The 27,570-nt window shown below is 41.3% G+C and overlaps 2 protein-coding genes across 5 annotated transcripts; one reads left to right on the forward strand and one right to left on the reverse strand.

The window, feature by feature from the left end:
- Positions 1-4,209: 4,209 nt before the first annotated feature.
- LOC124411609 (vitellogenin-1-like) lies at positions 4,210-11,409 on the forward strand. 3 transcript variants are annotated; one of them, XM_046890835.1, is made up of 7 exons: positions 4,210-4,324; positions 4,558-5,276; positions 5,401-6,962; positions 7,046-7,518; positions 7,613-9,367; positions 9,467-9,579; positions 9,775-11,409. In XM_046890835.1, exons 1-7 carry the CDS (start codon positions 4,279-4,281, stop codon positions 10,474-10,476), a joined length of 5,370 nt encoding a protein of 1,789 aa, XP_046746791.1. In that variant the 5' UTR covers positions 4,210-4,278; the 3' UTR covers positions 10,477-11,409. The 3 variants fall into 3 exon arrangements, with proteins under 3 accessions (XP_046746791.1, XP_046746790.1, XP_046746789.1); XM_046890834.1 differs by having other exon boundaries at positions 9,467-9,568; positions 9,761-11,409; XM_046890833.1 differs by having other exon boundaries at positions 9,467-11,409.
- Positions 10,766-26,215, reverse strand: LOC124411610 (plastin-2). 2 transcript variants are annotated; one of them, XM_046890837.1, is made up of 3 exons: positions 25,924-26,215; positions 14,640-15,070; positions 10,766-14,360 (listed from the first exon to the last, which is right to left on the reverse strand). In XM_046890837.1, the coding sequence occupies exons 1-3, from the start codon at positions 25,972-25,974 to the stop codon at positions 12,947-12,949; spliced, it is 1,896 nt and encodes a 631-aa protein (XP_046746793.1). In that variant the 5' UTR covers positions 25,975-26,215; the 3' UTR covers positions 10,766-12,946. The 2 variants fall into 2 exon arrangements, with proteins under 2 accessions (XP_046746793.1, XP_046746792.1); XM_046890836.1 differs by lacking the exon at positions 25,924-26,215 and adding an exon at positions 15,244-15,424.
- Between the last annotated feature and the right edge of the window lie 1,355 nt (positions 26,216-27,570).

The following is a 27,570-nucleotide window of genomic DNA, read 5'->3' on the forward strand; positions in this document are numbered from 1 at the left end:
AGAATTATCATAGATACCGCGTTCCGAGTAACGCTGCAGGTGTGAAATATTCGAGATGCGTGCAGTGAATTCTAGAGCAGGGTATTGTGTGAGGTTTAATGAGGGGATTATAAGTTGTTTGCATCAATCTTGTTATAATGCGATACAATGTCCGACATTATGCGATATAATGTACGAACATGAAGATTGAAATTCAACGTTGCGAGGAAGCCAAAGGGTATCATATGAGCTTCGTTATACATAGATAAGAAAATGCGAATGGCTGATAATGCATAGTTATTTGTTGAGCAGATTGTTCAAATACAAATTACAAATTGTTAAGGAGATTGAAATACGTTCAAAAGTAAAACCTTTATGCATACCTGCTTAGATGTACCCTTACGGATGAAATTAATTCGCAAGAATATACTTTACGGAGACTATTATTGACTTACCACTCGACTGTTTTCAGAATTTCTTCCAGATTCGAGTGTGTCACATTAATTTTGAAATACTATTTGTTCACCGAAGGATTTGCATTTGTATTCAAGTGAGTAATGCATTCCAGAAGGTTCGCCTGGTACAAACATAAACAAAGTGTATAAAAATATTTCTATCATAATCCAAAGTTAGCACGTCGATGTACGCCACTTCCGGCACAGCATGACGACCACAGTAACCTCGGCTATTGTTAAAAATGTGAAAAGCATTTGCATGCTCATACAAATAGACAAAGGTATATTAACATTGGATTGTCCGGCAGCTCGGAACAACGTCTGCGCAAAAAACGAGTCACCTTTCAATCCCGAACCTCTCGCCAAATATTTATTATTCAATTCGATTTTTGGGTCGGCTACAAAAAGGCTCGAGTATGTCAGTGGGTCAAGCCGTAAAAATGACCACAGAGAATGCAAAATGTCTGTCATCTGTCGTCGGATGTCTGCACAAGTCAATTAAATTGCCCAAAGAACGGCGCGGATGGGTTTATCTGTGACTTATGGTTTTCCCAGGATGCACTCATCGGACCAAATGTTGCGTATACGTAGGTATACCGTATAAGTGACAACGGTGTGTCATTTAAAAGCCTATTCAACATCGTTGCGCGTAAAGATTTATATACAGCATGTGTGGAAAAAAAGCCGGAAACTTTTACGTGTTATCCGTAGCGACCTATTTTTAAAATACCCGCTGAGTATTTCGAGAATCCGGTGAATTCTGAATTCTGCAACAAACACATCATATTTAACTTCAAATTTCAAACCAAGTATTTTTTAAAACACTTTATATGGCGTATAACGTATATAAATATAGTATATTACGTCTGATAGATAGCACCTGTGAAAATAAAGTTTTGAGATCTGATTAAAACTATTCTAATTTGATGATATTCTGTCGTATAGTTCCCAATCAAATTTCTGCCACTCCAATCGTCATTGCTTTCTCTGTGAAAGTGAAATCGTAGTGATAATTACCATTGTAGTAGTTACATTAACTTGTTGATTGAGATAAACAAAGTAATCTGCGAATAATTTAACCCGTTTACTATAAAATGAAAATATTCATTCAAAATGCCTTCATTTGAGTAAAGCAACACTTTTTCGACGATTTTGAAATGTTTTGGACGTGTTTCAAAAATTGAGTTTTGTAAGAATATGAGCAATTTCGTAAAATAAATGACGGCAATCTATTTGTCAGAAAGTTTTACTCCTAATCCATATACTTGACGATTATTTAATCTGCGGTGTATCTCGAGAAAATCGTAAAAACGAAAATCAAAAAAGCGCATAAGGTAATTGGGCGAATATAAGCAGCGCAACTATATCGTGCGTTTTCTTGAATGCACACCGTGAGGTTGACTCTGATTGAGTCAGAGTAATTTCGTTATTCATTTGTTAGCACGCGGCTGCTGCGCAACTCGGAGCTGTTTAGCGTAGACGTGTACCCTCAATTGCCTATAATTAGGGGTAAAAAAAAAATGCGAAATCGCATGGTATATGCATATCTGTGTACAATGGATGCATAGATATAATTTATTATCGATAATTTTTACATTCAGCCCGTTCGACCGAGTTATTGGTTATTATATTCTAATACATTGTACAGTCATTAAAGACATTATCATTAACAAGTTTAGTTCAAGGTTTACGTTATATCCAACTAGCTGAACTTTAAACTTTTGACTATCTTGACTTCTTGGAATAAACGTATACTGTAAACACATTATGAGTTGGTGAAATGAAAAAGTATTCCGCACTCGGCGAGTCACATGCCAGCAATTTTGCATCACGTGTAATGCTGAAATTAAAGTTTAACGTTAAAGTGCAAAGCTCGTTTTATTTCCGTTGGCTGATCAAGCTGGTTTTTTCCTTCTTATTATATAGCACAAAAAGAGAAACCGACACGATGATACCTTTTCGCTTAAACTGACCCGGCTTATTATCGTAATTATCTGTTCTTTTATTGGATTCCTTTTCCTGTTTTTCAATTTTGTTACCAAAAACGTATTCATCGTTAATTTGTTATCTGTACATTTTTATCATGGGGTCAATTCGGTGGCGGTTAACTGAAATAAGACATCTTTTGAATATAGAAGATCATGAAAGTTCAATAGAAAACATAACGGACGTATTTCCAGTTTTTGGGGAATCCCTAATCGATCGGGATTCCCCGGTACGTCATAGAATAATCTTATTCCCTTTGGCCTGCAGCTGCTACGTAATTTTTCTCCATCCATGACTTTTACGATGTTTACTCTCACTGGTGGACCACGAATGATTATGTTCGGTATTATATTCCACGCTCATGCGGGTAGTTTAGATTTCAACAGTGAAAGTTTGTCGAATTATTTGGGTACACTATCATTCTAAAGGCATTCGATTGTTCGCCACTTTATGCCGGGCTTACGTGTCGATGATGTTGGTGACTCATACTTGCAGTCACTGTTGCGATCGGTCGCAATATGCGTGCACATATTTTTATATTTCTTGCTATCAGATCGTAAACTTTTGAATATTTACCCATATTGCATAAATGGGACTCACGCCCGAGCGCTAATATTTACTTCTCCGAATTATCTAAATTTACAATTTCTTGGAGGATACTCGATACTTTCCCCGTGATGCAATTGGGTTTGGTTCTGAAAGAAGTAATTGAAGACGCATAAAAGAAATCCCGAGAATATTTCCCTATTTGTTTCGCTTGCGTTCATCGAACTATCAAAACCAATTAAATGCGAAAGACGACAACCTGATCCTTCAAATCTTATGTTGTTTAAATGATAAACTTGCCAGATTAAGAATGGATTCTTCAGGATTTTCAAAATATTTTGGTATTCCAATTTCCTATACGTAGAAATTGGATATCAGCGAGTGGTTGAAAGCATGTGCTTCATTTTCTACGGATTATGAGTGATTCGGGAAAATAAAATACTTTAACGAATCAAGGAATATCATATAAGTAGATCATATTTGAGTTCAAATTTTAAGCACAGCATTTTTCAGAGAATCACGTGAATCGATATTACCGATCGATAAAACATATGACTATCGTTTGCAGCAATCTATTCTGCTTCAGAAAATATTATACGAGGCATTCCATACATTATCGTAATCCATCTATTTTTACTTTATGAAGAGCAAGTTGAAATCATTATATAGAAGGTGGAATTAATGTTTGGTGATGCTTTTAAGATTTTTAAGAAATGTCAGCTGAACTAGATCTTAAACGATAAAAATTATCAAAACACATAACAAAATAGAAAATTAGAAATTGAATCTTTCGATTGTCGATTCATAGAAATAGAAGATCCATTATACAGTTCAGATCAGGTTTCGAAATAAACGTATAAAACATTAAACAATTCCACAATCTATTGTATACGAAATCTTGAAAACAAATTTTGAGATCACAAACAAGTTGAAGAGAATTGTAATATATAAATGAGAAATGAGAATACGCACCTGATGAGACTTTGGGCGAGCAAAGGGTTCAGTGCCAATTCACCATGGCAGACATTCGAAGTGCAGTCAAGATGTTTGTTTCACGCCCCAACAACAGCGCATTAGAGCAAATCGTTATCGTGAACAGCATCCGGTGGTGCCATTAAGGTCAGAGTAGCAACATGCGAAAGGAAGTCGGCAGTTTTTCGTAAAAATTGCCACGCGTGGCATAGATTGATACACTGTTACTATGTCGTCTGACGATTGCTAGAATCAACAGAGTTGAAGGGTTAAATGTCGTCGAGATCAATCGAATCGGTATAAAAGCCCTTGCAGAATCGGTACTCATCACTCCGTCTGGATGTCAAGCAGCAGAATGTGGTCTCCTCTACTTCTGTGTCTCCTTGGTAAGTACTTGATTGTTACACATTATTTTATTTGCAATTATTCAATTTCGACTTGTTGTCACAAGATTCACAAGCATTGCGCAGTGATGTATTTGGGCTGTACCCCGATACTTGAAATCCATTTTTGTTTTCCGATTGTGAAAAGTTGAAAGCTGAAAAACCAATGCAACTGGTGATTCATCAAACATGAGTGATTTTAACATGTTTGCAAAAAATTGTTCACTGTTCCATAGTTGGAATTGCTTCCGCGGCAAACCAAAATGCCTGGAAGCCAGGCCAAGAGTACACCTACTATGTGCGTGGTCGCACAATGGCGGCACTTCACCAGGTCAAAGATCAATACACCGGTGTGGCGGTGAAGGCGCAGCTCAAGTGTCAGCCGAAAGGATCTGACTCGTTGAGCTGTAGGATCCAGAGCCCTCAGGTCGCAGAGGTTCACGCCCAGCTACCTGGTGGATGGGATTCTCCTCTACCCGAGAAGAAGACCAATTACCAGCAGTTACCGCTGAGCCAAAAGCCATTTGAGATCAAATTCAAAAATGGCGCGATCGACGACGTTATCTTTGAGAAGTCTTTGCCCGACTACGAGCTCAACTTCATCAAGTCCATCGCCAGTCAGCTCCAAGTTGATACTCAGGGTGAAAATGCCATAAATTCACGCTACAACCAGGAACCCGAAGGTGACAACGCTTACGCCACCTACAAGACCATGGAAGATACTGTTACCGGCGAGTGTGAGGTCTTGTACGACGTTAGCCCCCTGCCAGAATACGTGCTCCAAACTAAACCGGAGCTGGCGCCCTTCCCCAACCTCAAGGCAGATGGTCAAATCATTGACATCGTGAAGACGAGCAACTTCAGCAACTGTAAAAATCGTATGAGTTACCACTTTGGTTTCAGTGGAGACACTGATTGGGAAGCTGGAAGCAACTCCATGGGTGATCTGCTTTCTGTAAGTGGATATCTTGATTGTAAAGAATTTTCGACCCGCCGGTGCACCAGTGCATATTTATAGGGGGGGGGTTTATACTCAAACTTTTATCAGCTAAATCTAAGATGGTTATTCATTTTTACAGAAATCATCGGTCAGCCGCGTAATTATTTCTGGAAGTCTAGATCATTTCACCATCCAGTCGTCGGTCACCACAAACAAAATCATAGTGAGCCCGACTATTCATGATACACGAAAAGGTATGGTTGTCAGCAGGCTGAACATCACCCTGCAATCAGTCGATTCTGCTTCTGGAAGTCCCGAATCTCCATCCAACCCAGAGTCTATGGGTGACCTAGTGTACATCCCTTACAAGACAAACGACAAACGTCAGTCTGGCTCAAGAAACAGTGGCCGTGATGAGGACTCCTCTTCTTCTTCTTCAAGCTCTAGCTCTTCTTCGTCTTCCTCGTCCTCGGAAGAAAACGGTTACTATCAAAACTCTGGTCGTAACCAAAATTCATACCAGTACAACAAACAACATGGACATCGTCAAGCTCGAGCAGCTAATCATGGCTCAAGGTATAGTTCTGACTCAAGTTCCAGCAGCTCAAGCGAAAGTGACAGTCTTGGCAGCAGCGAAGAATACTGGCTGCCAAAACCCACCTTACAAAATGCTCCTAAACTTGAGTCGACCAGAGAAGTGGATCGAGTTTCCTACACCAAGAAAATCGCTAATCAGATCGGTACTGAACTTCAAAAACCGAGTAACATCCCAAAGGAAGATACCCTTGAAAAGTTCTCTGAGCTTTCTGCCAGCCTACGCACCATGAGTGCGAAACAGATCGAGCAGGTCGCGTCCGAGATGTATACACCAGCCTCTCAATGCTCGGGTGATAAGGATAGCCAAAGCCAGAGTGCAAGGTGCGCTTCGTGGGCTGCTTTCCGTGACGCAGTTGCCCAAGCCGGTACTGGACCTGCACTTGTTGTTATCAAGGACTGGATCCTCACTAAGAAGGTCAAGGGCGTTGAAGCTGCGGAATTGATCACCGTATTGCCAACGACCACCAGATTCCCTACTACTGAATACATGGACGCGTTCTTTGAGCTTGCCACCTCCCAAGAAGTCACCAAACAAGCTTATCTCAACTCTACAGCAATTCTGGCTTTCGCAGATCTCGTACGTGAATCGCAGGTAAACAACGCCTCGGCCCATAACCGCTATCCTGTACACGTTTACGGACGTCTTTCCCCTAAGAACAACCCAGCTGTTCGAAACAAATGGATCCCTTACCTCGAAAAACAACTGAAGAGCGCCATCCGTGAAGCTTACAGTCCGAAAATTCAAGTGTACATCCGTGCTCTTGGTAACGTCGGTCACCCCAAAATGCTCGCTGCTTTTGAACCATACCTAGAAGGTGAAGAAGATGCCACAAACTTCCAACGTTTGTCCATGGTCCTCGCTATGAACCATTTGGCTGAGCTGTACCCAAAGCAAGCACGCGCTGTCCTCTACAAGATCTACCAAAATACCGGTGAATGTTCCGAAGTTCGTACCGCTGCAGTTTTCCAGCTGATGAGGAGCAACCCACCTGCCAGTATGCTCCAACGCATGGCTGAATTCACCAACGAGGACACGAACAACCAGGTCAACTCTGCCGTCAAGTCTGCCATTGAATCAGCAGCTGAACTTTACGATCCTGAACTGTAAGTACATAAAGAATCTCAGAGAGAGAAATAATATCATCAGATTACCGTATCAGTGACGCATGGTGACTTATTCTTTCTAGCTCTGCGAACGCACGTGCTGCACGCGATCTGCTCAATCCGGAGGACATGGGTCTTCACTATTCCCGAAAGTGGCTTTACGATTACGGTATCGAAGAGTTGAACGCTGCTTACAGAGCTAGTGTCAACTGGATCGGAGGTCAGGACAGCATCGCCCCTCAGGCTATTTTCGGTGCCCTCAGACGTAACAAAGGCGGATTCGAAATGCCCGTTGTCGCCTACAGTTCCATGGTATCCAGCGTTGACGATTTGCTCGACGTTCTTTACGACCAATTCGAGGATGACGACGACAATACCAATTCCCAGAAAGGCAAAGGCAACTCCGGAAAATTCAGCCCTCAAAACATTTTAAATGCACTGAACATCCAAAGCGATGACGACGAGGAACTCGAAGGACATATGGCCATCGAGGGATTCCTTCAATCCACCCGTTTCATGGCATTCGACAACACCACTATCGAACAACTCCCCAGATGTGAGTACAGTACATAGTTTAGAAAATGTGTTTCTGCTAGATGACTTAGTTTCTACTTCGGTGAACGATTTGTCATAATGACAAATATTTTTAGGGGTCAAGTCAGCCGCAGGCGCTTTGAAAGATGGCCAGAAATTCAACTACACCAAACTGTACAATGACCACGAATTGACCGTCAGGTTCCCAACGGCGATGGGTATGTTATTCATCTACACCATGAAGACTCCTTCTCTTGTACAAATCGGCGGTGAAGTACGTGCTCGAGCCTACCCAGGCGAGTACCGTGGCTCCTCCGATCAGATAGCTATCCCTGACGCACTGAACGCAAGTGCCCAAATTCATGCTGTCTACTCCAAAAAGATGATCGCACGATTCGGATTTATCAACCCCATCAGTAACCATCACCATATGGCTGGTTACGATCAGAACTTCCAAGTCAACGTGCCATTGAGCGCTGAAGTTGATGTTGATTTCGAAAATAGCCACATCCGCATAAAACTCGAGCCCATTGACCAGGATAAGAGTTACAACCTTGTACACTACAGCAGCTGGCCATACACTGCTCAGTACGAGCTTCTCAGTGACAAACCAGTCTCCCAACAGAAGGGTTACCAGGCCATCGAAGATGACGATTCGGAGGAACGAGAGTGGTCCTTTGGACAGAAGTCCACTGGTTTCGCGTTCCGTTTCACAGCTGAAAGTGATGATGAACCTGAGCAGCTGAGCAGTTGGGCCTTGAGAATGCTCGAATCTGAAGATCCATTCGCATACATTGCCTACCCCTCGGACGATGAAAGCATCCAACAGTCAAATTACAATCTGTACTGGGACGCTAAGCAAAGCAGCAACGACGCCGTAGAATTGACGTTCTCCTACTCCAATTACACGAAGGGAATGGGTGGCGATTCAGGTTCAAGTTCAGGTTACCAACACCCTGCAGGCCGTAAGAGCTCCGCTGGCGATGACAACCAATCTTCCAACAGCTACGTCTCAGCCCCTCAACCCAACAGTCATGAACCTGACTCCGGAAAACGTCAAGAGCAGTTCCTGAGTGAGGCCGGCTCCGGCATCAAGGACGCGTATGTCCGGGCTTACGATTTCGGTGCGGAATTCCAGGGTAAGAACAAGGCACAATACGCAGCCACTTTAGCTGTGGCGAGCAGCTACGTTGACGAGAAGAGCCGAGTCGTCTTCTACTACGGCAGTCACCCTGCACAGCAGAAGAACTACGAGGTCTGCATGTCCGCTCAAAGCTCAAGTCCCCAAGTCCCACGCATGAACTTCGTCCATGCATTGAAGGCCGATCCGACAACCAAGATTGCATTCGACGTTAAATTTGGCGAAAGTTGCCAGTCTGGCGCACGAGTACAAATCCAAGGTAAATTGGAGCAGTCCGACGAACGCAGAGAGTACCTTAGAGACGACCCGATGGCTCAGCGATGTGCTCAAGAGATGCAGGAGGGTAACTACGTTCTGCCAGCTTGCCGCAACGTTACGGCTCGCGCAAACTCTTTGGACGAAGGTAGCTTCACCATCAAGTACCACCAGATTCCCAAGTCAATGAAGAACATTACCGCGAAAGCCTACAGCATCGTTCGCCACCTGACGTATCACAACGCCTACGAGAACTACGTCGATGCCCAAAACCAGGCTGAAGGCCAGATCGATATCGAATACGAATTCTCACCCGACTTTGAAAGCTTGAACGTGACCATGAACGCCCCTGGATTTGACGCCAACATTACAGATCTGAGCATCAGCCCGTGGGCAGCTCCCCTTCTCGCCATGGACCCCGTACAATCGGCTCAACGTCGTTTCGGAAGGGAAGTCCTTGCCGGGCAATACAATCGTGAGTTAACTGTACATTCGAATAGCACGTTTGAATTTTTTTTTTTAAAGCACATTAACGCAGTAACGTAACGAACGATCTTGTTAATTTCATTTACAGCAACTTGCGTTATTGACAACTCCGCCGCATCTACCTTCGACAACAAGACTTACCCCATCACACTTGGCAACTGTTGGCACGTTGTGATGACAGCCATTCCCGACGACGATGACGACGAAGGTCTCCCCGATGATATGGAAGTCAGCGCAGTTTGCCGTGACATCAGCGACAAGCAAAGGGAATGCAAATTGGTTTTCGGAGATTCCGAAATCCACATGTTCCCGAACAGCAACCAGCCATCCATCAAGGTTAACGGCCAATCTGTCCAGCTTTCTAAACACGAAGTCTACCGCTACGATAACGACGAGGACGACGACGACTACTACGAATTCGAAGCTTATCTCGAACAGCAGGGTGCTGTCGTGATTCATTCCGAGAAGTTCGGTGTCAAAGCGGCCTACGACGGACAACGCATCAAGCTGGTTCTCAACAACAAATATCGTGACCAGATCCGAGGACTTTGCGGTACATACACCGGAGAAGAGGATGACGACTTCACCACTCCAGAAAACTGCATCCTGAGGAAGCCCGAGCACTTCGCTGCCAGCTACGCTCTGATCAATGAAGAACGCTGCGAAGGACTTGCAAAGGAGAACGCACGCAAGGCTGACCAAGCCAAGTGCTACCGCAAAACCCTTCTTCTCGGTAATGTCGTCAGCGACCAGGATGCCGGACGTGAAAGGAGGCGCGAATATTCCCACGGTAACAACTATCAGAGGCCTAGTCATTCCAACAGCCAGGCACACGGCAGCTGCACTACCTACCGCACTAGCGTGGCTCAAGAGGGTGGCCAAATATGTTTCTCTCAGAGGCCAGTCGCCGCCTGCGCTCCTGGCTGCAAGCCGACCGGCAAGCAAGAAAAGACCGTGAAGATGCACTGCGTTGAGAAGAGCAGCTACGCCGAGTCTCTTGCCCAGCGCATCGACCAGGGAGCTCATCCCGACTTCAGCCAGAAGCCCCACAACAAGAGCTCCAGGATCACCGTCCCGGAGAGCTGCGTTCCCGCATAGATCACATCGTCGGAAGTACACCGTTTCATCGCTTATCTGACGTTGTACATTGGCGGTATTTTATGACGACTGGCGATACCTGTGGACATGTGTATATATGTAATAATATAGAGTATAGAGAATTTACAATGTTATCGAATATTTAAAAATTAATTCCAAATTAAAATGGAAAAGAGAATTACAAAGTTCATGTATTTATATTGAATAAAAATTTTCATTGCATATTACCTGATCGCTTGTGGGCTGTTAACTCAATTTAATAACATCTATGGTATAATATTTTTTTTTCAGATAATTTTTTCTTTATTTAAATTACATTTAAATTACACCTACTATTTATACCAGCATACAAAAAGACCAGCAAGGGCTCCGAAACACTCTCTGAATAATTTACTCATGACAATTTACGACGCCGTTCAATTATTTCAGTCGGAAATATATTAGGACACGCGATCTTGACGTCTGGATTACCTAATTGTATATTTCCAGTCTCCTCAAAATAATCGATTTAATAATTTTAATGAATTCTTATTGAAATCAAATTATACTTTTCCATCGTAATCGTAATTGATTTGTATTCATTTATAATGATTGTAATAATCAATAATCAATAATAGTTCTGTCGCAGTCAAAACTTTGTGGATTATCTTCTCGTTCTCATTATAATAATAGTTATACATGCATACATCATTATATTTGACTAAAAATGACTAAAATGTATTTTTCTTTTATATTTAGCCAAATCTATAATAAAATTTTGCTTCTGATTACTTAATTCTCAAATAAAAAAAATTGCAATATGCCCAAGACTCATGAAATCTCTCACTTTTTCAATATGGCCTTCGTCTACAGCTTGTATACGACGTATTTGGCATCTAATATCGTTAGAGCCTGTAAGTTTAAAGAAATATCGCTGGATTCTGATGAACGAAGGAAAAAACATTCTCGATAGAAAAACCTGGCTGAATAACAGACAGTACGTTGATTAATGAAGAACTGAATCCTTGAAAAAATTTGATAGTGCAACCTTAACTCCAAACATATCGTACTCGAGAGGTTATACATTGTTGTTTTTTGCCACTTCAGTTTCAATAGCAGAAGCAACGACTGGGGGGCTATTTCTTATCTGAATCCACGTCCACCGACGTTATAATATATTTCCTATGATAGTACGGAAAACAAAGAAAGTAAAGGAAAAAAATAAAGTACAGAATAGCTGTATACACAAATTACTGTCGAAAAATGAAAAATTGATTCGATTCTTTGTTGAATTTCCGCTCAATAGATAAGGTAAAAAATGTTCGCGACTGTGTTTGGTAAGTGACTTTCGGAATGTACAGACATCAGCAACGCACGCCTCACAGATTAAACAGAAAAAAAAATGATGTTTTCAAATGACAAAAATCGATGTATATATAAACTATACGTATGTATATGAATATTGTAATTTGTCACGACACTTTCACGTTCACCATACAAATATATGGATATCAAATTTATGTTTACATGTGAATTAATTAATTAATTACCGTTATAACATTTTTACGATAAATGTTTTCTTTTTAATATTAATATTATAATAATATTATGTATAAACGTGTTGGTATATCAAAGTACGTAGCAATGAAATTTGATTTCAAGGTAACCAACCAATATGTGTATATTAAAGTGTTCGTTTTCAGTTAAACTGACAGTGAAACAGAGAGGAAATATGCAATAAGCGCAGGTTTCAGAATGACATTGATTGTACAATTATTAGAATTCTGGTCTGCAGTATAAATAGAGTAAAAGTCCTTATTTTAAATCCTTCAACTGCCAGCCCTCATCTATTATTATTATAGATTTAGTAATATGCAGCAGTACAAAATTGGAAATTGTGTATATAAATATAGCCTACTATTGAATTCTGGAGGAACATGATTATTAATTATATTAAGGTCCAGTGAAACTCGACTTTCCTCAGGTGTAGAAACCCGTTATAAAAGTTCAACACGTGTGCCACGATGCTGTCGCCGCACAGTGTAGCATTACTAAAACGTGAAACACTGTACATCGCGAAGCATTGCAGCGAGCAAGAAATATCCCAAAAATTGTCACAAGAGCAATACTTATTCTTACTTTTCTTTAGGTGAAAGTGTTTCACATCAAAATATCATGGGAGTCATTTTTTCGCTATGAGATGCTCTTGCACTGTTTTTTTCATTTCCTTCCTGTAATACAATTATACGATTTTCGAAACACACGATGTCATGCTGACGCCATAGAGAATATGTTGCAACCCGATTTGCGTGTTCGCCTCTCATCTTGATAACGATAATTAAATTATCCTAAATATATAATAATATCGTATGTACAATTTTTACGTTTAGTAGCAACAAGCCATGCGTGGATGGTTTGATGTGTACAAGATACCATACGCGGTGTTATATATACACATATATATATATATGTATATAAAAAATCCGCTTCGTTACTGGACGATAACGTCGCCGTTGCTCGTCTTGACGGAGTCCATGTTTGGTACGTAGTCCAAGGCCATAAGGCAGGCGAAAACTGTCATCACCATTTTTGGTTTAACTTCCGTGATGTCTTCGGGCAGGGCGTAAACCCTCGCCCCAATTTTGCGCGCCATGGATATCGCGTATTTCGCGTTGTCCAGGTTCTCCTGCTCGGTGCCGCCCTCCTTCACCAGATCGTAGTTTATGATTCCCGGTTTTATCGTGTCGATCAGGTCGATAACCACCTTCGCGTCGGATATGCTGTAGTCCTGAAAGCTCTTTATGCTGCTGCTCTTTCCCGCAGCCTGAAGCTTCGAGTTGACCCACTGGACGATCGATTTCTCGACAATCGGACTGCCCTGGTTCCCAGCCAACGAGGCAAGGATCGATAGAGTGTAGGACCTCATTAGCTGCCATATCAAAGCGAGCGTCAGAGTCGCGTTGCCGTCGTTAATGTCCTGCCCGGCAATACCGACAAGCGAGAAGTTCATCTGTTTACCAAGGTCAACGGCGTAGTTGCAGTTCTCCAACTTCTCCATGAACTTTCTGAGCTTGGTGAACTTCTTGTGAACCTTGTTCCAGCTGACCGTGCCTGGCTTGATAATGTCGTAGAGTTGGAATATCACAAGACCGTCGGCTAAGTCGGAGTAGAGCCAATTCACGTGGGGCGAAATGCCCAACGAGTTCATCCAATTTCTGTAAGTTTTCTCCTCCCTCGTTTCCTCCAGTGACTCCAGTCCTTCGATCACGGTCTCAGGGTTGTCCAGGCCAGGATGGTTGTTGAACAGATTGGCAACGAAGGCCAAGTTGAGCTTGTAAATGCCGTTGACGACATCGCTCGGCGTGACGAAACTTCGGCATCCAAGTTTAGCGGCTTGCTGCAGCATTATCTCCGCCCTCGTACTGTGGTTTGGTTCCATCAGCGCCTCGAGAGTCACATCAGCGTCTCCAGGAGCTATTTGCTTTATCAGATGCGAGTAGATCTCCGAATCGGTGATGTCCGACTGGAAGTTGTTGCACCTCCTCGCTATTCCAGCATTCTGGAGGTGATGGTTCACCCATCGTAGGAGTATTGCCTCCGGCGACAACTTCAGCAGGTCCTCAATCCGCTCTCCGTCCTGCAGCAGCGTTGTCAAACCCGGACAGTTCTCAAGGGTTATTTGATTGAATAATCCGATTCTAATTATCTGCCATAAGAGTCCGAGGACCAGGTGAGGTGATCCTTTTGTCAAATCGTGTGCGTCGATGTTTATTATGTTGCAACCGATTGCTTGGGCCGATGACAGAGCCAGCGTCAAGTTCTCATGCTTCGTGTAGAGGGTTAAATTCTTCTTGTTTATAGTCCTTTCGTCGATCGTGTCCGGGCAGGAATGGTTTATAATTTTACTGTAACAAACATGTTTCAAAATCAGTCATGAACTTCAATTGGAATCGCAAATCATGAAACGGGTGAGTCATGGCATTTTGATTGCCAAATCCATAGGATTTGATCAGATGTTTTTAATATACCGAATATGAAGAGTAAGCCGTTCATGTAACAAATGGATTAACTACTCAAAACCACGCCTCTTTATCTGATAGCCCTGAAAGCATGCTTTATCTAATCTTACAATTAATAGTCTACACGATTCTTTCAGCATTCCGTGTCCGATGATCTTGACTTACCACAGGAGTATTCCATCCTTGACCTTATCGTAGAGAGTTTTTCCTTCTGGATCAATCGGCAGGAGGTGTTTCAGGTCCGGATCGTATCCCAAGTTTGTATTTACCCAATCGCTGAAGGCCAGCTGTTCTTCCAGCCTGACCGAATGGGTGGTACCCTCGCTCGAGGCGTCAGAAATACCGCCAAGAGTTTCCAAATTCTCTTTCTTAGATACAACTTGTTTGAAGGTAGACCCAAGCTCGTTGGCTTTCAACTCTTTGCATAGTTTCTCAAACTCCTCAAAGGACAATCGTCCTTTATGCTCCAGTCGCTCCTTGTCGTCGTACTCTTCAATCATTTGGCGAACTTTGTAGCCGGGCATTTTGAATCCACATACGGCCAACGCTGTTCTAAGCTCAGCCAAGTCAATGAAACCATCTCCATTTTGATCAATCTGCAACAAAACGGCAAAATTGGTTTTCAAATAATTCACATATTCATTAAATCATCACTCACACTACAACCCTGTTAATCTCTATCGTTGTGAATATTTTATTGATTTTCTGCGCGTAAGATGTTAATTACTGGTGATGACACTGCAGAGAAAAGACATGGAAAACAACTTACTGAGTTAAACAGATTGAAAAAATCTTGGAAATATTCGTCCATAACATCCCATTTTTGCATCGATTGGATCTCCATTGTTACTATTATTGTTGTTAAGCACACTGAATAATTATACTACCGGGAGACAAGAATTCAGCAAAACGTTCTCGCGGAACTCTACCGAATTGAAACTTGCAAAAGCACTCAGTGAGTCGACAGTCGGGCAGACACAGCTGCTTATCAACGTTATCATTGATACGGAGGTTCGATGAAAAAAAGAATTCGAAAAAAAAAATGTACGGGAACCAATACACTTTCAGCTTTTATTACATCACCGCGCACATACGCGGATAAGACAGAGTATTACACGATTGAACAAGATTTTATCAATCGATGGAAGCTGTAGATTAAACGTTGACGTTTGGAAGTACCTTTTTGTACGAAGTACACTCGGTCACTTGCAAATTATTTTTTATTAAGGGTGTCGGGAAAACCAATATCCGTTGCAATCGTCTAGAATGTACCTTTGCACATATAATACCAATCAACAGAAAATCGATGGTTCTTAAAGTCAACGAGGAGGAGAAGAACTGTTTTCGAACCCGGTCATAGACAGTGAATACCGATCATGCCGTGTGATTCTCGCTGTCAGTTTTTGAGCGGATGGAAAAAAGTAGAGAAAAATGAAAACTAATCGACGTAGTGTTTGCTTGGCTCATTCTCACTTCAGTTTATCCGAGTGAAACGAACTCTCTGATATACGACGAACTCTTGAATCGAGGTTACAGACCTGGCCTGTCACCAAGGACAAGGTTGCGCGGTGGCACGTGGACCATAAGTTGACCAGTACCTGCCATCTGCATTTCAACAGTGCTGTATAATCCTCGATGACTTCGGGATTCTGTTTCCTTCGTTTATAATCGCGAGTAGAGAGTCATTGAGAATAAACGAGCGTCGAAATGAATCATGAATCGTAATTGCTAACTCGTCACACGTAGTTTCACCAATTAGAATCTGATCTCTAACCGAACCTATACGCTGGAAAATCGTCACACCGCATGACAAACGAAAAGTTGGATAATCTTGGATCGGCGTCCCTTAATCGATTCGGCGATATCTCTTGAAATGGAGGACAAAGTCTAAGTTCGAATTTCAATGACAGTTATCCGTAGTCGGTAAAATACATAATAATATATTTCAACGTTATTTCTTCGGTGTGAAAACAAGATTTGAAATTCATAATATGTGAACTAACAATAATTATTTTGATACGATAATTGGATGTTTTTCAGCCGGGATCGTCGCGATTTTTCTCCTCAGGGTGACTCACTCCTTCGCTACGATGAATAATTACGAATTGTTTGAAACGAAGACATCGCACGACGAGATCGGAATTTCTCATAAACATACTTGTATCGTGAACTATACTACCGAGGTCGTCGGGCGCCCGATGACGCGATCATAACAGTTTCAAACGCATTGATGCACACGTGTGTCTGTGTAAATCTGATCCACAGCTGTGAACGCGGATCGAAAAAAAGTATAACGAATCCCGCTTTGTAACGGTTTTTATTGTTCCAATTCCAATCCCCGTTGTAATCACTCTGCCTCCCTGCTTCGAGAGAAATTCCGCGCGGCTAATATGCGCAAACATGGGTTGTAATTATAATATTAAGCAGGGTACAGTAATTGTTATCTGAAAACAATACGAACGAGTAAGAATTTTTTCACTCCTCAATTAAACTGCAGAGGTTATTGTAAAACGGTTTTTGTTTTTCTTTTTTTTTTATGGCAGTGGAGTTTTGAAAATTAAAAAAACATCAGCTACTATCAATGATCATCCGTTGACGCATTAGAGGAAAGTGAGAGTGTCCCTATTATTGGTCAACATTCGAAAGTCAGTCGAACAAGGTAGGAAATAGGTACGCGGGAAAGCGCATATAGATTGTTTGTATGTTACTGTATGTAGTATAAGACATACGTAAGAGCCATTTAATACAAATCTGGATGCGACTGAATTGAGCGGCAATTGGATTTGGAGAAGTTCACCTTGTTGAAGTTAGTAACGTTATCGTGACGATTCATGCTGCGGAAAAACCGTTATTCCGTGATTTTGGAATTGTTTGAAATTCGGTAAACCGTAATAAAAGGAAACGTATTCATATTGGGAAATCTCCGTTCCTTTACGATCATTGTAAAAATAAGAAAATAGTGTTTTTTCTTCAACGTTTCGTTACAATAATGTTATTAACTAGAATCTCGTAGAATTTCAATTCTGGTTGGTGATTATTCAGAGCCATGTACAGTCAGCATAGAAATGATGAGCGACGATGTTGAATAAGCAAATGGTCTCCAATCCTGACTTCGACATGGCAAGTGGGCTGCAGATCTCAATGTAATTATATCATCGCAATGACGCAAGTTCTTTAATCAATGCAAAATAAGACAGAAGTCGAGCCTACGCCTCTCTTGACGCCAATCTGGCCATGGAACGTTTGTGACCGGCCGTCCCACACATCCAATTGGAAGATCCCTGAAATCTGGCTGACTTTTCAATTCGATGAAACATGCTTTCGTTACAATTCTGTAGCTCTCTCGTGCAGATGGTGTGGAAATAAAGTATTAGTTTTTCTCATTCACTCCACATAAGGTTCTGCTGGCCATGAGATGATTCCGCGTCATACCTTATACTCGCATGTCTTTTTTCATTGTACGTAAGTGTCTGTAAGTCTGACTTCTGCATCAGGATCAAAGAAAACTGTTCAAAAGCTGATGAATTGCACTGTCAACGATACAGACGGACATAGCCATTAATATCCCAGACAACGTCACGACTTTTCCGATAATTTTTACTTCATACATGGCAGTGGCTATAGTACCACGTGGACGTACCGAGGTACATCCGCGTCATCGTAATTCTACACACTTGTCCGTACAATTCACGGCCAATTGATGCTTCCGTAGACAAGAGTTTAGAAGATCCTTTCTTGAAACGCTTCCTGAGGGGCCTTTTATTGGATGAAGCGGGGTCACGAGCATCTTGACCCTAAAGGTTTAATTAAGATTGGTCGTATTGTTGCTGCCTCTGGCAGGGTTCATTCATAAAATCAACCAGGCCTTAAGTTACCAAACGGAATAGGTATGCCTATTGCGTCGCACCTCGTCGGCTGGCTCATTACAAAAACCTATTTATCGTGAGATGAGTCAATCCCAGAGTCATAGGGCGGTGTTTCTTTGTCAATAACTAGGACATACACTACGTTTGCCTCCACTTAGTGTGCCAAACATGAAAGAAAGCGGTTTCAAATTCAACAAAGACAGCGGGTGTTGGTATGTATTCCATTTTGTGAGTGTACATACATGGAGTGTTGTTACAGAGTGATGCAACTAAACGCAATTGCATACGAGTTTTAACAGGACACGTGTTGTTGCAGTTGCTCATTTGAGGAATGAAATCGGGGACGTCTGGAACTTGGCGTCGTGTATGTTAAGAAAAAACCAAATGAACAATCAGAAATTCTAGAAATCTTTAACGAGAAGTTAGAACTACAAAGACATTTTTTTTTCAACGAGGCGCCGGCTTTACGGACGTGAATTATGTTTGGAATGGTATTCAACGATGTTGTGTTAAATTTTTTTTCTTCAATTTTATTTCCTTCAAGAAAGTGATACCTATTCTGTATTCCATCGGTATCATTTCATTTTTGTTAAAGTCATTTTTACTCACTATTCACGACACCGCAAATGTTACTTAATATGTGCAGCCAAGGTGGTGGTCTTTGCCGCTAAGGAAGCCAAAAAGTACATCGAATTATCAACGAACTTGACGCTGTTAAACCAAAGTAACGTATTCAATTAATTAACCAATTTTAACTACTACCACTACTACTTCTATTACTGCAGTAAGTTTCCTGTACGAGGAAACAAAGGAGCGGCGGCATAATTACGTTCTCAAAGAACCGTCGGCTAGCACATTCGAGGGAAAGATTTTAACAAGTGAACTACGCCTAATCTCTGAGAAAAGTGTACCTTCTATAATATCATAATTTTGCGTACCGTAAGCGTGAACCCTATTATGAAGAGAAAAGAGGTCGGGCTAACCAGAAAATACGAAACCACAGCCTTTGGAGCTAGCTAATCAATGGCTGATTGTGAAGTCAATACCTAACAACTTAGACCAGTGAGTTAAAAGCTCATAATCGATGGTATATTGAACGGGAAAATCGTCATGGTCAAACGACGCACACGTCATCCATGGTTAATGGAACAACCTGGAGCCAAAGATGAATCATATCGACGTGAAAGTGAGGTATACACCCATGGAACAACAGCAGTGATCTCTTAACCCGGATTCCATAATTCGTCATAACACAAGAGTTCATAACTACCGAAAGAATGACTGGCTCTCGGACGGCAGACTATCTCTCACAACTTCGTCAAGTATCATTTCGATTACAAGACACTCCCACGTCCGCTCATCTCTCCATCCGTCCGAGCATCCGTATAATAATATACAGAGACGCGTGAGCAAGCGAATGATAAGAGAATCGCGTCTTTTTTATTCTTGATTAGACACCAGGGAACGACGACCTTTTACGACTAAATATCGTTCCAGCTGATTATGAGAAGTGCTCATCGATATGAGGATGAAGTTGGTAACGTTACTTTATCAATCACGCATGTTTAGGAAAACTCTTACTTGAAAAGTCATCTCCTTGAAAGTCATTTTGAGGTTAAGAAATAATGATTTTTTTCCCCTAATGTTTCGTTATATCAATGTTACCAACTTCAGCCATATTCGATGAGTCCATTCGCAGGAAATTCATTTATGCAGGTCATCAGTTTTTCTAAATTTCACCGTTCAAACGGGTTCTCGGTTTTGAGTAACACCGTCGCAACGAAGTTGTGGTCAAGATGTGGTGGTATAAGTGGCACGCTTCTCAACTCTGATTTCAGGTTCACGCAACCGAGTGTTAAGTGTTATTAAAGCACCTGTTAAGCAGCGCGTAACTCACCGGTAAACGAGACTGTTTTTCAGCATCACGTTTCGCTTTTGTTTTCTATTGCAGTACACGTGACGCGACTAGGAAAAACCTGATAGCCCGTTGTGCTCGTCCCCCGATATTACAAGCGGCACCTTGGCACGAAGGTGTTACAGAGTTTTGCGCTCGAAGGAGCGCGCGAGAATTCAATATTTTATGCTACATACTTAACAAGACCGTAAGAAAGCTCTAAATGATAAAGTTTATTAACCGATTCGAGAGGCAGTTACGTTTGATTATAAATGAAATATATTATTTCATAATTTATACACACATTTGGTCATAATTTTTACTTTGTAAAAATCCAAATTTCATATACTGCAAATCCGTTCAATCGATGGAAGACTACTTGAAATATCGGATATATCAGAATTTGAGATCGCACGGTAAAGTCTTATACTGACTTAAGAGGAAGCCTTTGATCTCACTCGTAATAAACTGTTATAATTATGAGTATCATTAAAAGATTAATTATACAAGCAATTCGGATCAATGCATAATTTTCTACTCAAGTGATCGTAACGTTGAATAACTTCTACAAAGGAATTAATACTTTCCTTCTGCTAAACCACGATAAGAACCGCCACGGGAAGCGCATATACATATACACATATATGTATGAATCGACGTGGCCATTGCTAGACGAATAATCTACTCTACTAGGTTTCAGCGAAAACGACATAATATCATCGCACCACCGAAATACGAGTATCGGGATTGCGAAATTTTTTTTGAAATCGTACCACGATGAAAGACGATACATCCGCTCTGACTCAACAATTGCGTGTAAAAGCCTTTTGCATCAGGGCTCAAACTTCTAATTAGAATTTTCTGTTGTTCAGTGCAAACACAGTGTAAGCGGTAATTTAAGACTGCGCTCAGTAGGATTCTCGCATTATATTATATACATACAGTGGGCGAAACTACAGGTGCAAAGATTGAAATCGATAAAACGACGCAAATTTTGAATGGAACAGTTGCTGCGGTAATAAATTACTGAAATTCACGTAGTTATATTAATCAGCGTTATAGACCGATTATTTGATAACTTTTTTTTACATTGCACAAATTTCCGGCACCGACTGATGGTCAATATGAAGCACGTGCCTAAACTTGATACGTCTTCACGTTCACGTGTATAATACGTACAAGTTTGTATTCGAAGGTTCACAGGAAATCACCGAACACATCGCAGCTCTTTCCCGATGTTTGGCACATCGATTTCTCGTATCGGCGATACGCCATGTCCGTTATTGCGTCATCCTGACACTCCGACATTGCTGGTACCCAGTTCACATGAGAATCCAGGATGCAAACGCTCCGAGGATGGCGACGTTTACGTGTGAACTTAAACGCAAATCATCGGGCATTGTGTTCAAAGTAGGTTGTTGGACAGTGTTTCCCATCATAGAACATAAGGCGGGGATCCAGGAGGTTCAATACACCGTTGGGAAACTGTACTATAAAAGAATTTACACAAGGATTGCCTGGATACGAGGGAAGAAGTCGTCTATTCCACATTCCTTGCCACGTCGCTTTGGAGTGTCGAAGCGGCTCGATCGACCGTAAGGATCTCGTAAATATTCGAAATGATGAACTTTGAGGTTAGAGACGAACGAGAACGAGTGGCGCTTGTACGATCTCTGCACAACGCAGGCTGCTAGTACCAAGTGGCTACAGGAATTAAACGTCCTGCCGATAAACACGTGAGAATAGAGTGGGCCTGTATATACCGGACCGGTAATCGGTCGTTGAACCGAAGAAAACTCGACTGGCCATGCAGCTGAGGAGCCGGGCTAAAATTCCGAGACGTTTATGCGGCAGGATCGCATCTGAACCAGCCCCATTCCTGACCACTTTGATATTCGACTCCGCTAGAATCGGAAGGTAAAAAATCAAGGTGCAGAGTCCTGGTTGAGAGTCCATTCTTTACTCCGGGGATCAGGAGACGAAGGAATCCTCGACTTCACGCACGCTCCTTTGCAGTTTTAATCCCTATTTCAGTTACACGTTTTTCAACTCAATATTTTGGCCTGAATTTTGTAAATCGATGGTTTTGGGGTCGCTGATCACGAATCCGAGGTCAGAATTTAATAGCTTCTAAATCCAACATGGCGGATATAAAATCTAAAAAAACTATCAAAATTCGATGACTCTGGCCGAAACTTGTTACTCGGGGGTTTTTAGGGTTATACGAAGTAACAAAGATCATTCAAAGTTGCAAATAAATTGTAATACGGCTAGGACATGAAAATTTTGAGTTGGGACACTGAGCATTTCACTGTGACTCAAAACGTTACGTAGCCATAACTCGCGGCTCCGATGTACCGGGTTTAATTGACCGAGGTCAGGTGCTTCCATGAAAGTAAATTTTTTTTGTTCCAAACCATCAACGGCTAACACGTTCTATAAACTCTCTGGGATGAAAATGAAACCGTTTATCGCAACATTTTATCAGCTTGTTAGTCATACACATGCACCGGAGAAGTTAGCTACGGAATAGAGTTAATAGCTTGCTTTGTTTGAATAAGGATAAAATTCAAATTGTAGCAACATTTTTACTTTTAATCAGTTCTTTAACTGGATTTCTATTCTTTCTACGAGAAATGCGGTAACCCTATTATGGATACGAGTAATTATCAGTAGCTAATCGCAAATACACTGCAATCACGGCACGCCAACATTCTTTGTTTACTAAGCTTGTTTACATGTGCTTGTGTGCTCGGTGTATAATTAACACAATATTACAGGGGTTACCTGTGTTCATTTACTTTAAAATTCTTCAATTTCGATGGCGCAATGGAATTTTTGATTTTTCAGGTTCAATTGTCGCAATTGTCGATACTGATGAGAGTTGAAAATATTATTCACAAAAATACTTCTTTCGTTTCTCCTCCGCAGACTCCGTACGTAAGTTTCAATTCGACGGACCAAAGCTTATTGTTAGTGTAGCAGACGCTTGTGTTTACAGTTTTTACTCTTTTCTGTGCCACCTTCTGTCCGCTTCGAAGCGGCAGGTATACCACAGGTTATACATATATGCATTATGCGAGAAAAAGGTCAGAACCGGTTTTTGAGAAAAGAAAAGAAAAAGAAAAGAAAAAAAAAATAACTAAGAACCAGGAGCACCTGAGAATGAAAAAAAGATATTGGCACGTGTCACCTGCAGGAAGAACGTAATGTAATTCTTCTTCACCCCGTGCACTCAAAACGAGACTAGCGTGTACATAAGTATGGTACCTATTTACGTTAAAAAGTCGAGGTAGGTACAAATAACAACCGTTAATTTTTCACAAAAGAAACCGCGATATCCTCGAATCAGTCTTGGAGTCCAAAATACAACTCGAAAAGCTCTTGAAAGCGACAAAATTAGCAACGACTTTTTGCCCCCCCCCCCGACGCTGTGCGATCCGGGGGATCAGCCGCTGCAGGCATGTGGTACCAAGGATAACGGTTGCGTCCTATTATCTTCCATTCCCTTCTTTGTTCTTCTTCGTACGTCAAGACTTTAAAAATATATCCTCTACGGAAACTAAACGATAAATATCTATGTATAGCTCTCGGCTTATAGGTCGATAAGAATAGTTTCCTAAGCTCGACGGATAAACATGCTTACATGTATTCAACCATGTACGGTCATGCAGAACGCGTACCTCGAATCGAATGAGCCATGAATTTTGTAACAACTAACCGCAAGCAGCGATAAAATAACGATCAGTCACTCGCACGTTTAATTTTTTTGGTTCCTTGTTTTTTTTTTTTTCCTTTCTTTTATCAACTTTTCAAACCAAGTATTATACTACACCGCCGTTTATACTGCCAATAAACCATGTAGCAAGTATTCCGAGTAATATTCGAATTCGGAAATAATTTTTTTCCTCCAGAAAGATTAGGCCTAGCTTGACATCTCGCGAATCGAAAAGAAAATAGATTTTCAAAGGACAGCTTATTTTTTCTGTACCCACGTGTAGAGATCACGAGATATAAGAAAACGCGTCTAGTTTTTCAATCAAAAGAGGTGTTACATGTTAAATTTATCCAGGCAGTTTGTATTTATTACAGGTAAATAGAGGAATTCAATATGGCTGAGGTAAGAATAATTAATGGAAGAAAAATGAACACTATTTATACGTCAAATTGTTGCACGATAGGACTTGTATAACATGTTGTATTCTATCTTATATATATATTGCGTATATGTGACATGCTAGTTGTGAAAAGTGTCGTTTGAGGTATGTATGACTTATTTTTATCATTCATTTCGTTGCATACTTTGCTGTTTCAGGTGATACGAAACACTCTATGTTGTATCGGTATGCAAGTACAACATTGCGCTGATGTGTCATCGCGGAACGGTCTATACCTTACATATGTATATATATATACATGTATACCTACATCTCACTAGCGTACGCGTTCTAACAGGTAATTGGTAGTAGGGAATGGTTCAAGGAGACTGTAGAATTGATATTCAATGCTCACCGCATTGTCACCCGTGCGAAATACGAGAAAAGAACAATAATAATGATGATAATAAAAATAAAAGAAATAAGGAATATAGATGAATAGAACAGCGTCAGATAGTTTTCATAAGTATTATAATTATAGACATATTTTTCTCAATGGATTGTGTGTTATTATATTATTATCACAGGTGGCCGAAATATTCGCAGTTTTTTATCTGCGTCAGATAAAAAAATTTTTTTTCACACACCTCTGCAATCAACATTATGTAATAAAAATTGAATCTCAAATTCGATCCGACACATGTGAATATATGGTGCGGATTAATGATTTTTATCGTTGTTCTCTTTCTCTTTGATTCGCTTCTCGTCCAACAGAATTCCAACGATTCAATTTACAAAAAGTCGTTGCGGTGACAGTGCATACTTGATTAGTTTAACAGTAAATCGCACTGCTCAGTGGTCGAAAACGATTGTTCAATCTCCATCAGCTAGGTAAATGTTATATGTTATCGTAGAGCTTGTATAAGATTGTGTAAGATAATATTTTTCGCAGTAAAATCATCGATTTTTATGATAGCGATTAAGACCGCTCCACCTTTTTACTGTTCAAAGGTAAATCCACTTAGTCTTGCTGATAATATATCCGGAGCGGGACGGCCATTTTGTCCAATTTTCGAAATTACCGTGCTCTTAACATACAGGAATCGAAGAAATAAAGGGTTACTCGGACCCTCCCCCGCCTGCGGTAAGAAGCCGCGATCATCGAGAGATGATTTTGACGCATGCCCCAATCCCCGGGGATATCGACTGTCATAATGGCAGTCCACGAGGATAACCCGGACCCGGCGCCTGGCGCCTAAACGGCTTGAATACACGCTCGATTATTGCAGAAGTTAGGGTACGATGGACGGTAGGAGGAATAATTGCTGAATCGAAGACAGCTCGCAAGAGGAAGGGTGATAACGGTTGCGATCAATAGGTATACATACCCACATGAATGACAAGGACTTAAGTTCGTGCGAGAAGAGCAAAGAGTAGGATAAAGGTACCTAAATCCAAGGGGAACGGCATTAGTATGAATAAAAAACGAAAATGACGTGTTGTAAGAACCAGACGAAGGAAGAACGCGTGAAAAACGCCCGGTATAATCGATGGAACTCGTCGATTAATTGCAGTTAGTCGATTCAACTCACCGCTTGAAATTGCTCGAGGAGTTCCTGTCTGTCGTCTATAGCGGTCGCCATGTTGTTGGCTTTTGGTAGTGCGCGGCACTTCACGGTGGGTTCCCCTTGGCGGCTCGAACTGGATAGCGTTCCTTCACTCCGGGTAACAGGAGCCTCCTGCAACGTCGTTCCAGCAGCGAACCACTCTAGAAACTGCGTTTGTGCTTATAACGAGCCGGGCAAAGCGGGACCGACACTCTGTCTCTGCGCACCTCGCCACACGCCGCCTCGGATATGACTGGATCACTGGATTCTACTCTATTCCGTATTCGAACAACGAATATACAGCTCCGACCACCGGGACGCGACATGCGCGTGTATATATGTCTATACACAGACACACACGACCGTAATTTATACCGTGTGAGTCGTCTCACAGGCACAAACTCACCACTGAGTCACACTTATTGTCATGCATACATACACCGGCGAATCGGTCATCACGCGTGTCAATAATGTCGTATGGCACCGATTTTGCATTTTTGCTCCGATGGGTGTCCGCTTCGGTTCGGTGTTCCTGTATTGCACCTGCATTGATCAGGTATGCAAAGATGCGATCAGACGAGGAGAAGGATAGCCGAAAGCCCGGAACGAGGGATCAGGCTCACCCGGGTGGGGGTCAAAATCTCAAAAGACCGAAAAGTCGGCTGGTCGAAAACATGAAGTTTCGAGATACGAATTTTAACATGACGGCAGATGGGGGTACCGAAATTTGGATTTTCGATAAATCACAGAGTAGAATAAGCTGTTTTTCCGAAAGTTCATTTAACCGAACACTTTTTTACACGGAAAATGGTTTTTAGAACAGTCGGCATTCCGAATGAACGCTTTCTTGGATGAATGAAGAAATTTGTGGATGTATAGAAAAATGACAGTTCTGAAATTAAAAATTGAGGGCGGCTGATACTTGGAAGAGTCAAAAATCGAAAAACAATATTTGTCGAAAATGAAAGTTCAGAAAGGGCAAAATCTTGATCCGCCCAATGCGAAAGGATCAGAATCCCGAAAGGACGAAATACCGAATTTCCTGAGAATTCGGAATTTATGAAATTCGTCAACTCGATGCTAGTTTTAACGAGATTATTTTATTGTATTAGAAAATTGTCTGTATTATGAAAGAAAAAAAAACTCAAAGGAATAGACAAAATATTTTTAATAACATTTAAACAGTACATCTCTTTTCCCGTACGTTCAATTTATCCAAGACATTATTACTTTAAATCGTGTTCCACATTTACGTAGGCGCCCTCGTGTCACTTCACAAGCGTAACGCCGTCTATTAGCTGCAACTGATGACGTTGAAATGAATAAATGTGTTTCCGACGTCTTGCAACCTTTCGGTATTTTGTCCATTCTGTCTTATTGTTAGTGGATTTCGGAATTTTGACCCTTCGAGTCTTTGGTCGGTCGTTATTAGTGGATTTGAGTGCGTAAACTTTCGAAAAAGGCACGAGTCTAACATTTGAAAGGTCGATTTTTTTAACTGTTCAATATTTTGCCATTCGTAATCTTGACCACTCAAAAAAGAAAAAAAAAAAAATTTGGTATAAATTTATTGTATATGTATGTTTCAATTTCATTTTTCTACAAGACAACTTTTCGCATTTACGGAGGTTC

Source organism: Diprion similis, chromosome 10 (genome assembly GCF_021155765.1).
Source record: "Diprion similis isolate iyDipSimi1 chromosome 10, iyDipSimi1.1, whole genome shotgun sequence".
Taxonomy (NCBI): domain Eukaryota; kingdom Metazoa; phylum Arthropoda; class Insecta; order Hymenoptera; family Diprionidae; genus Diprion; species Diprion similis.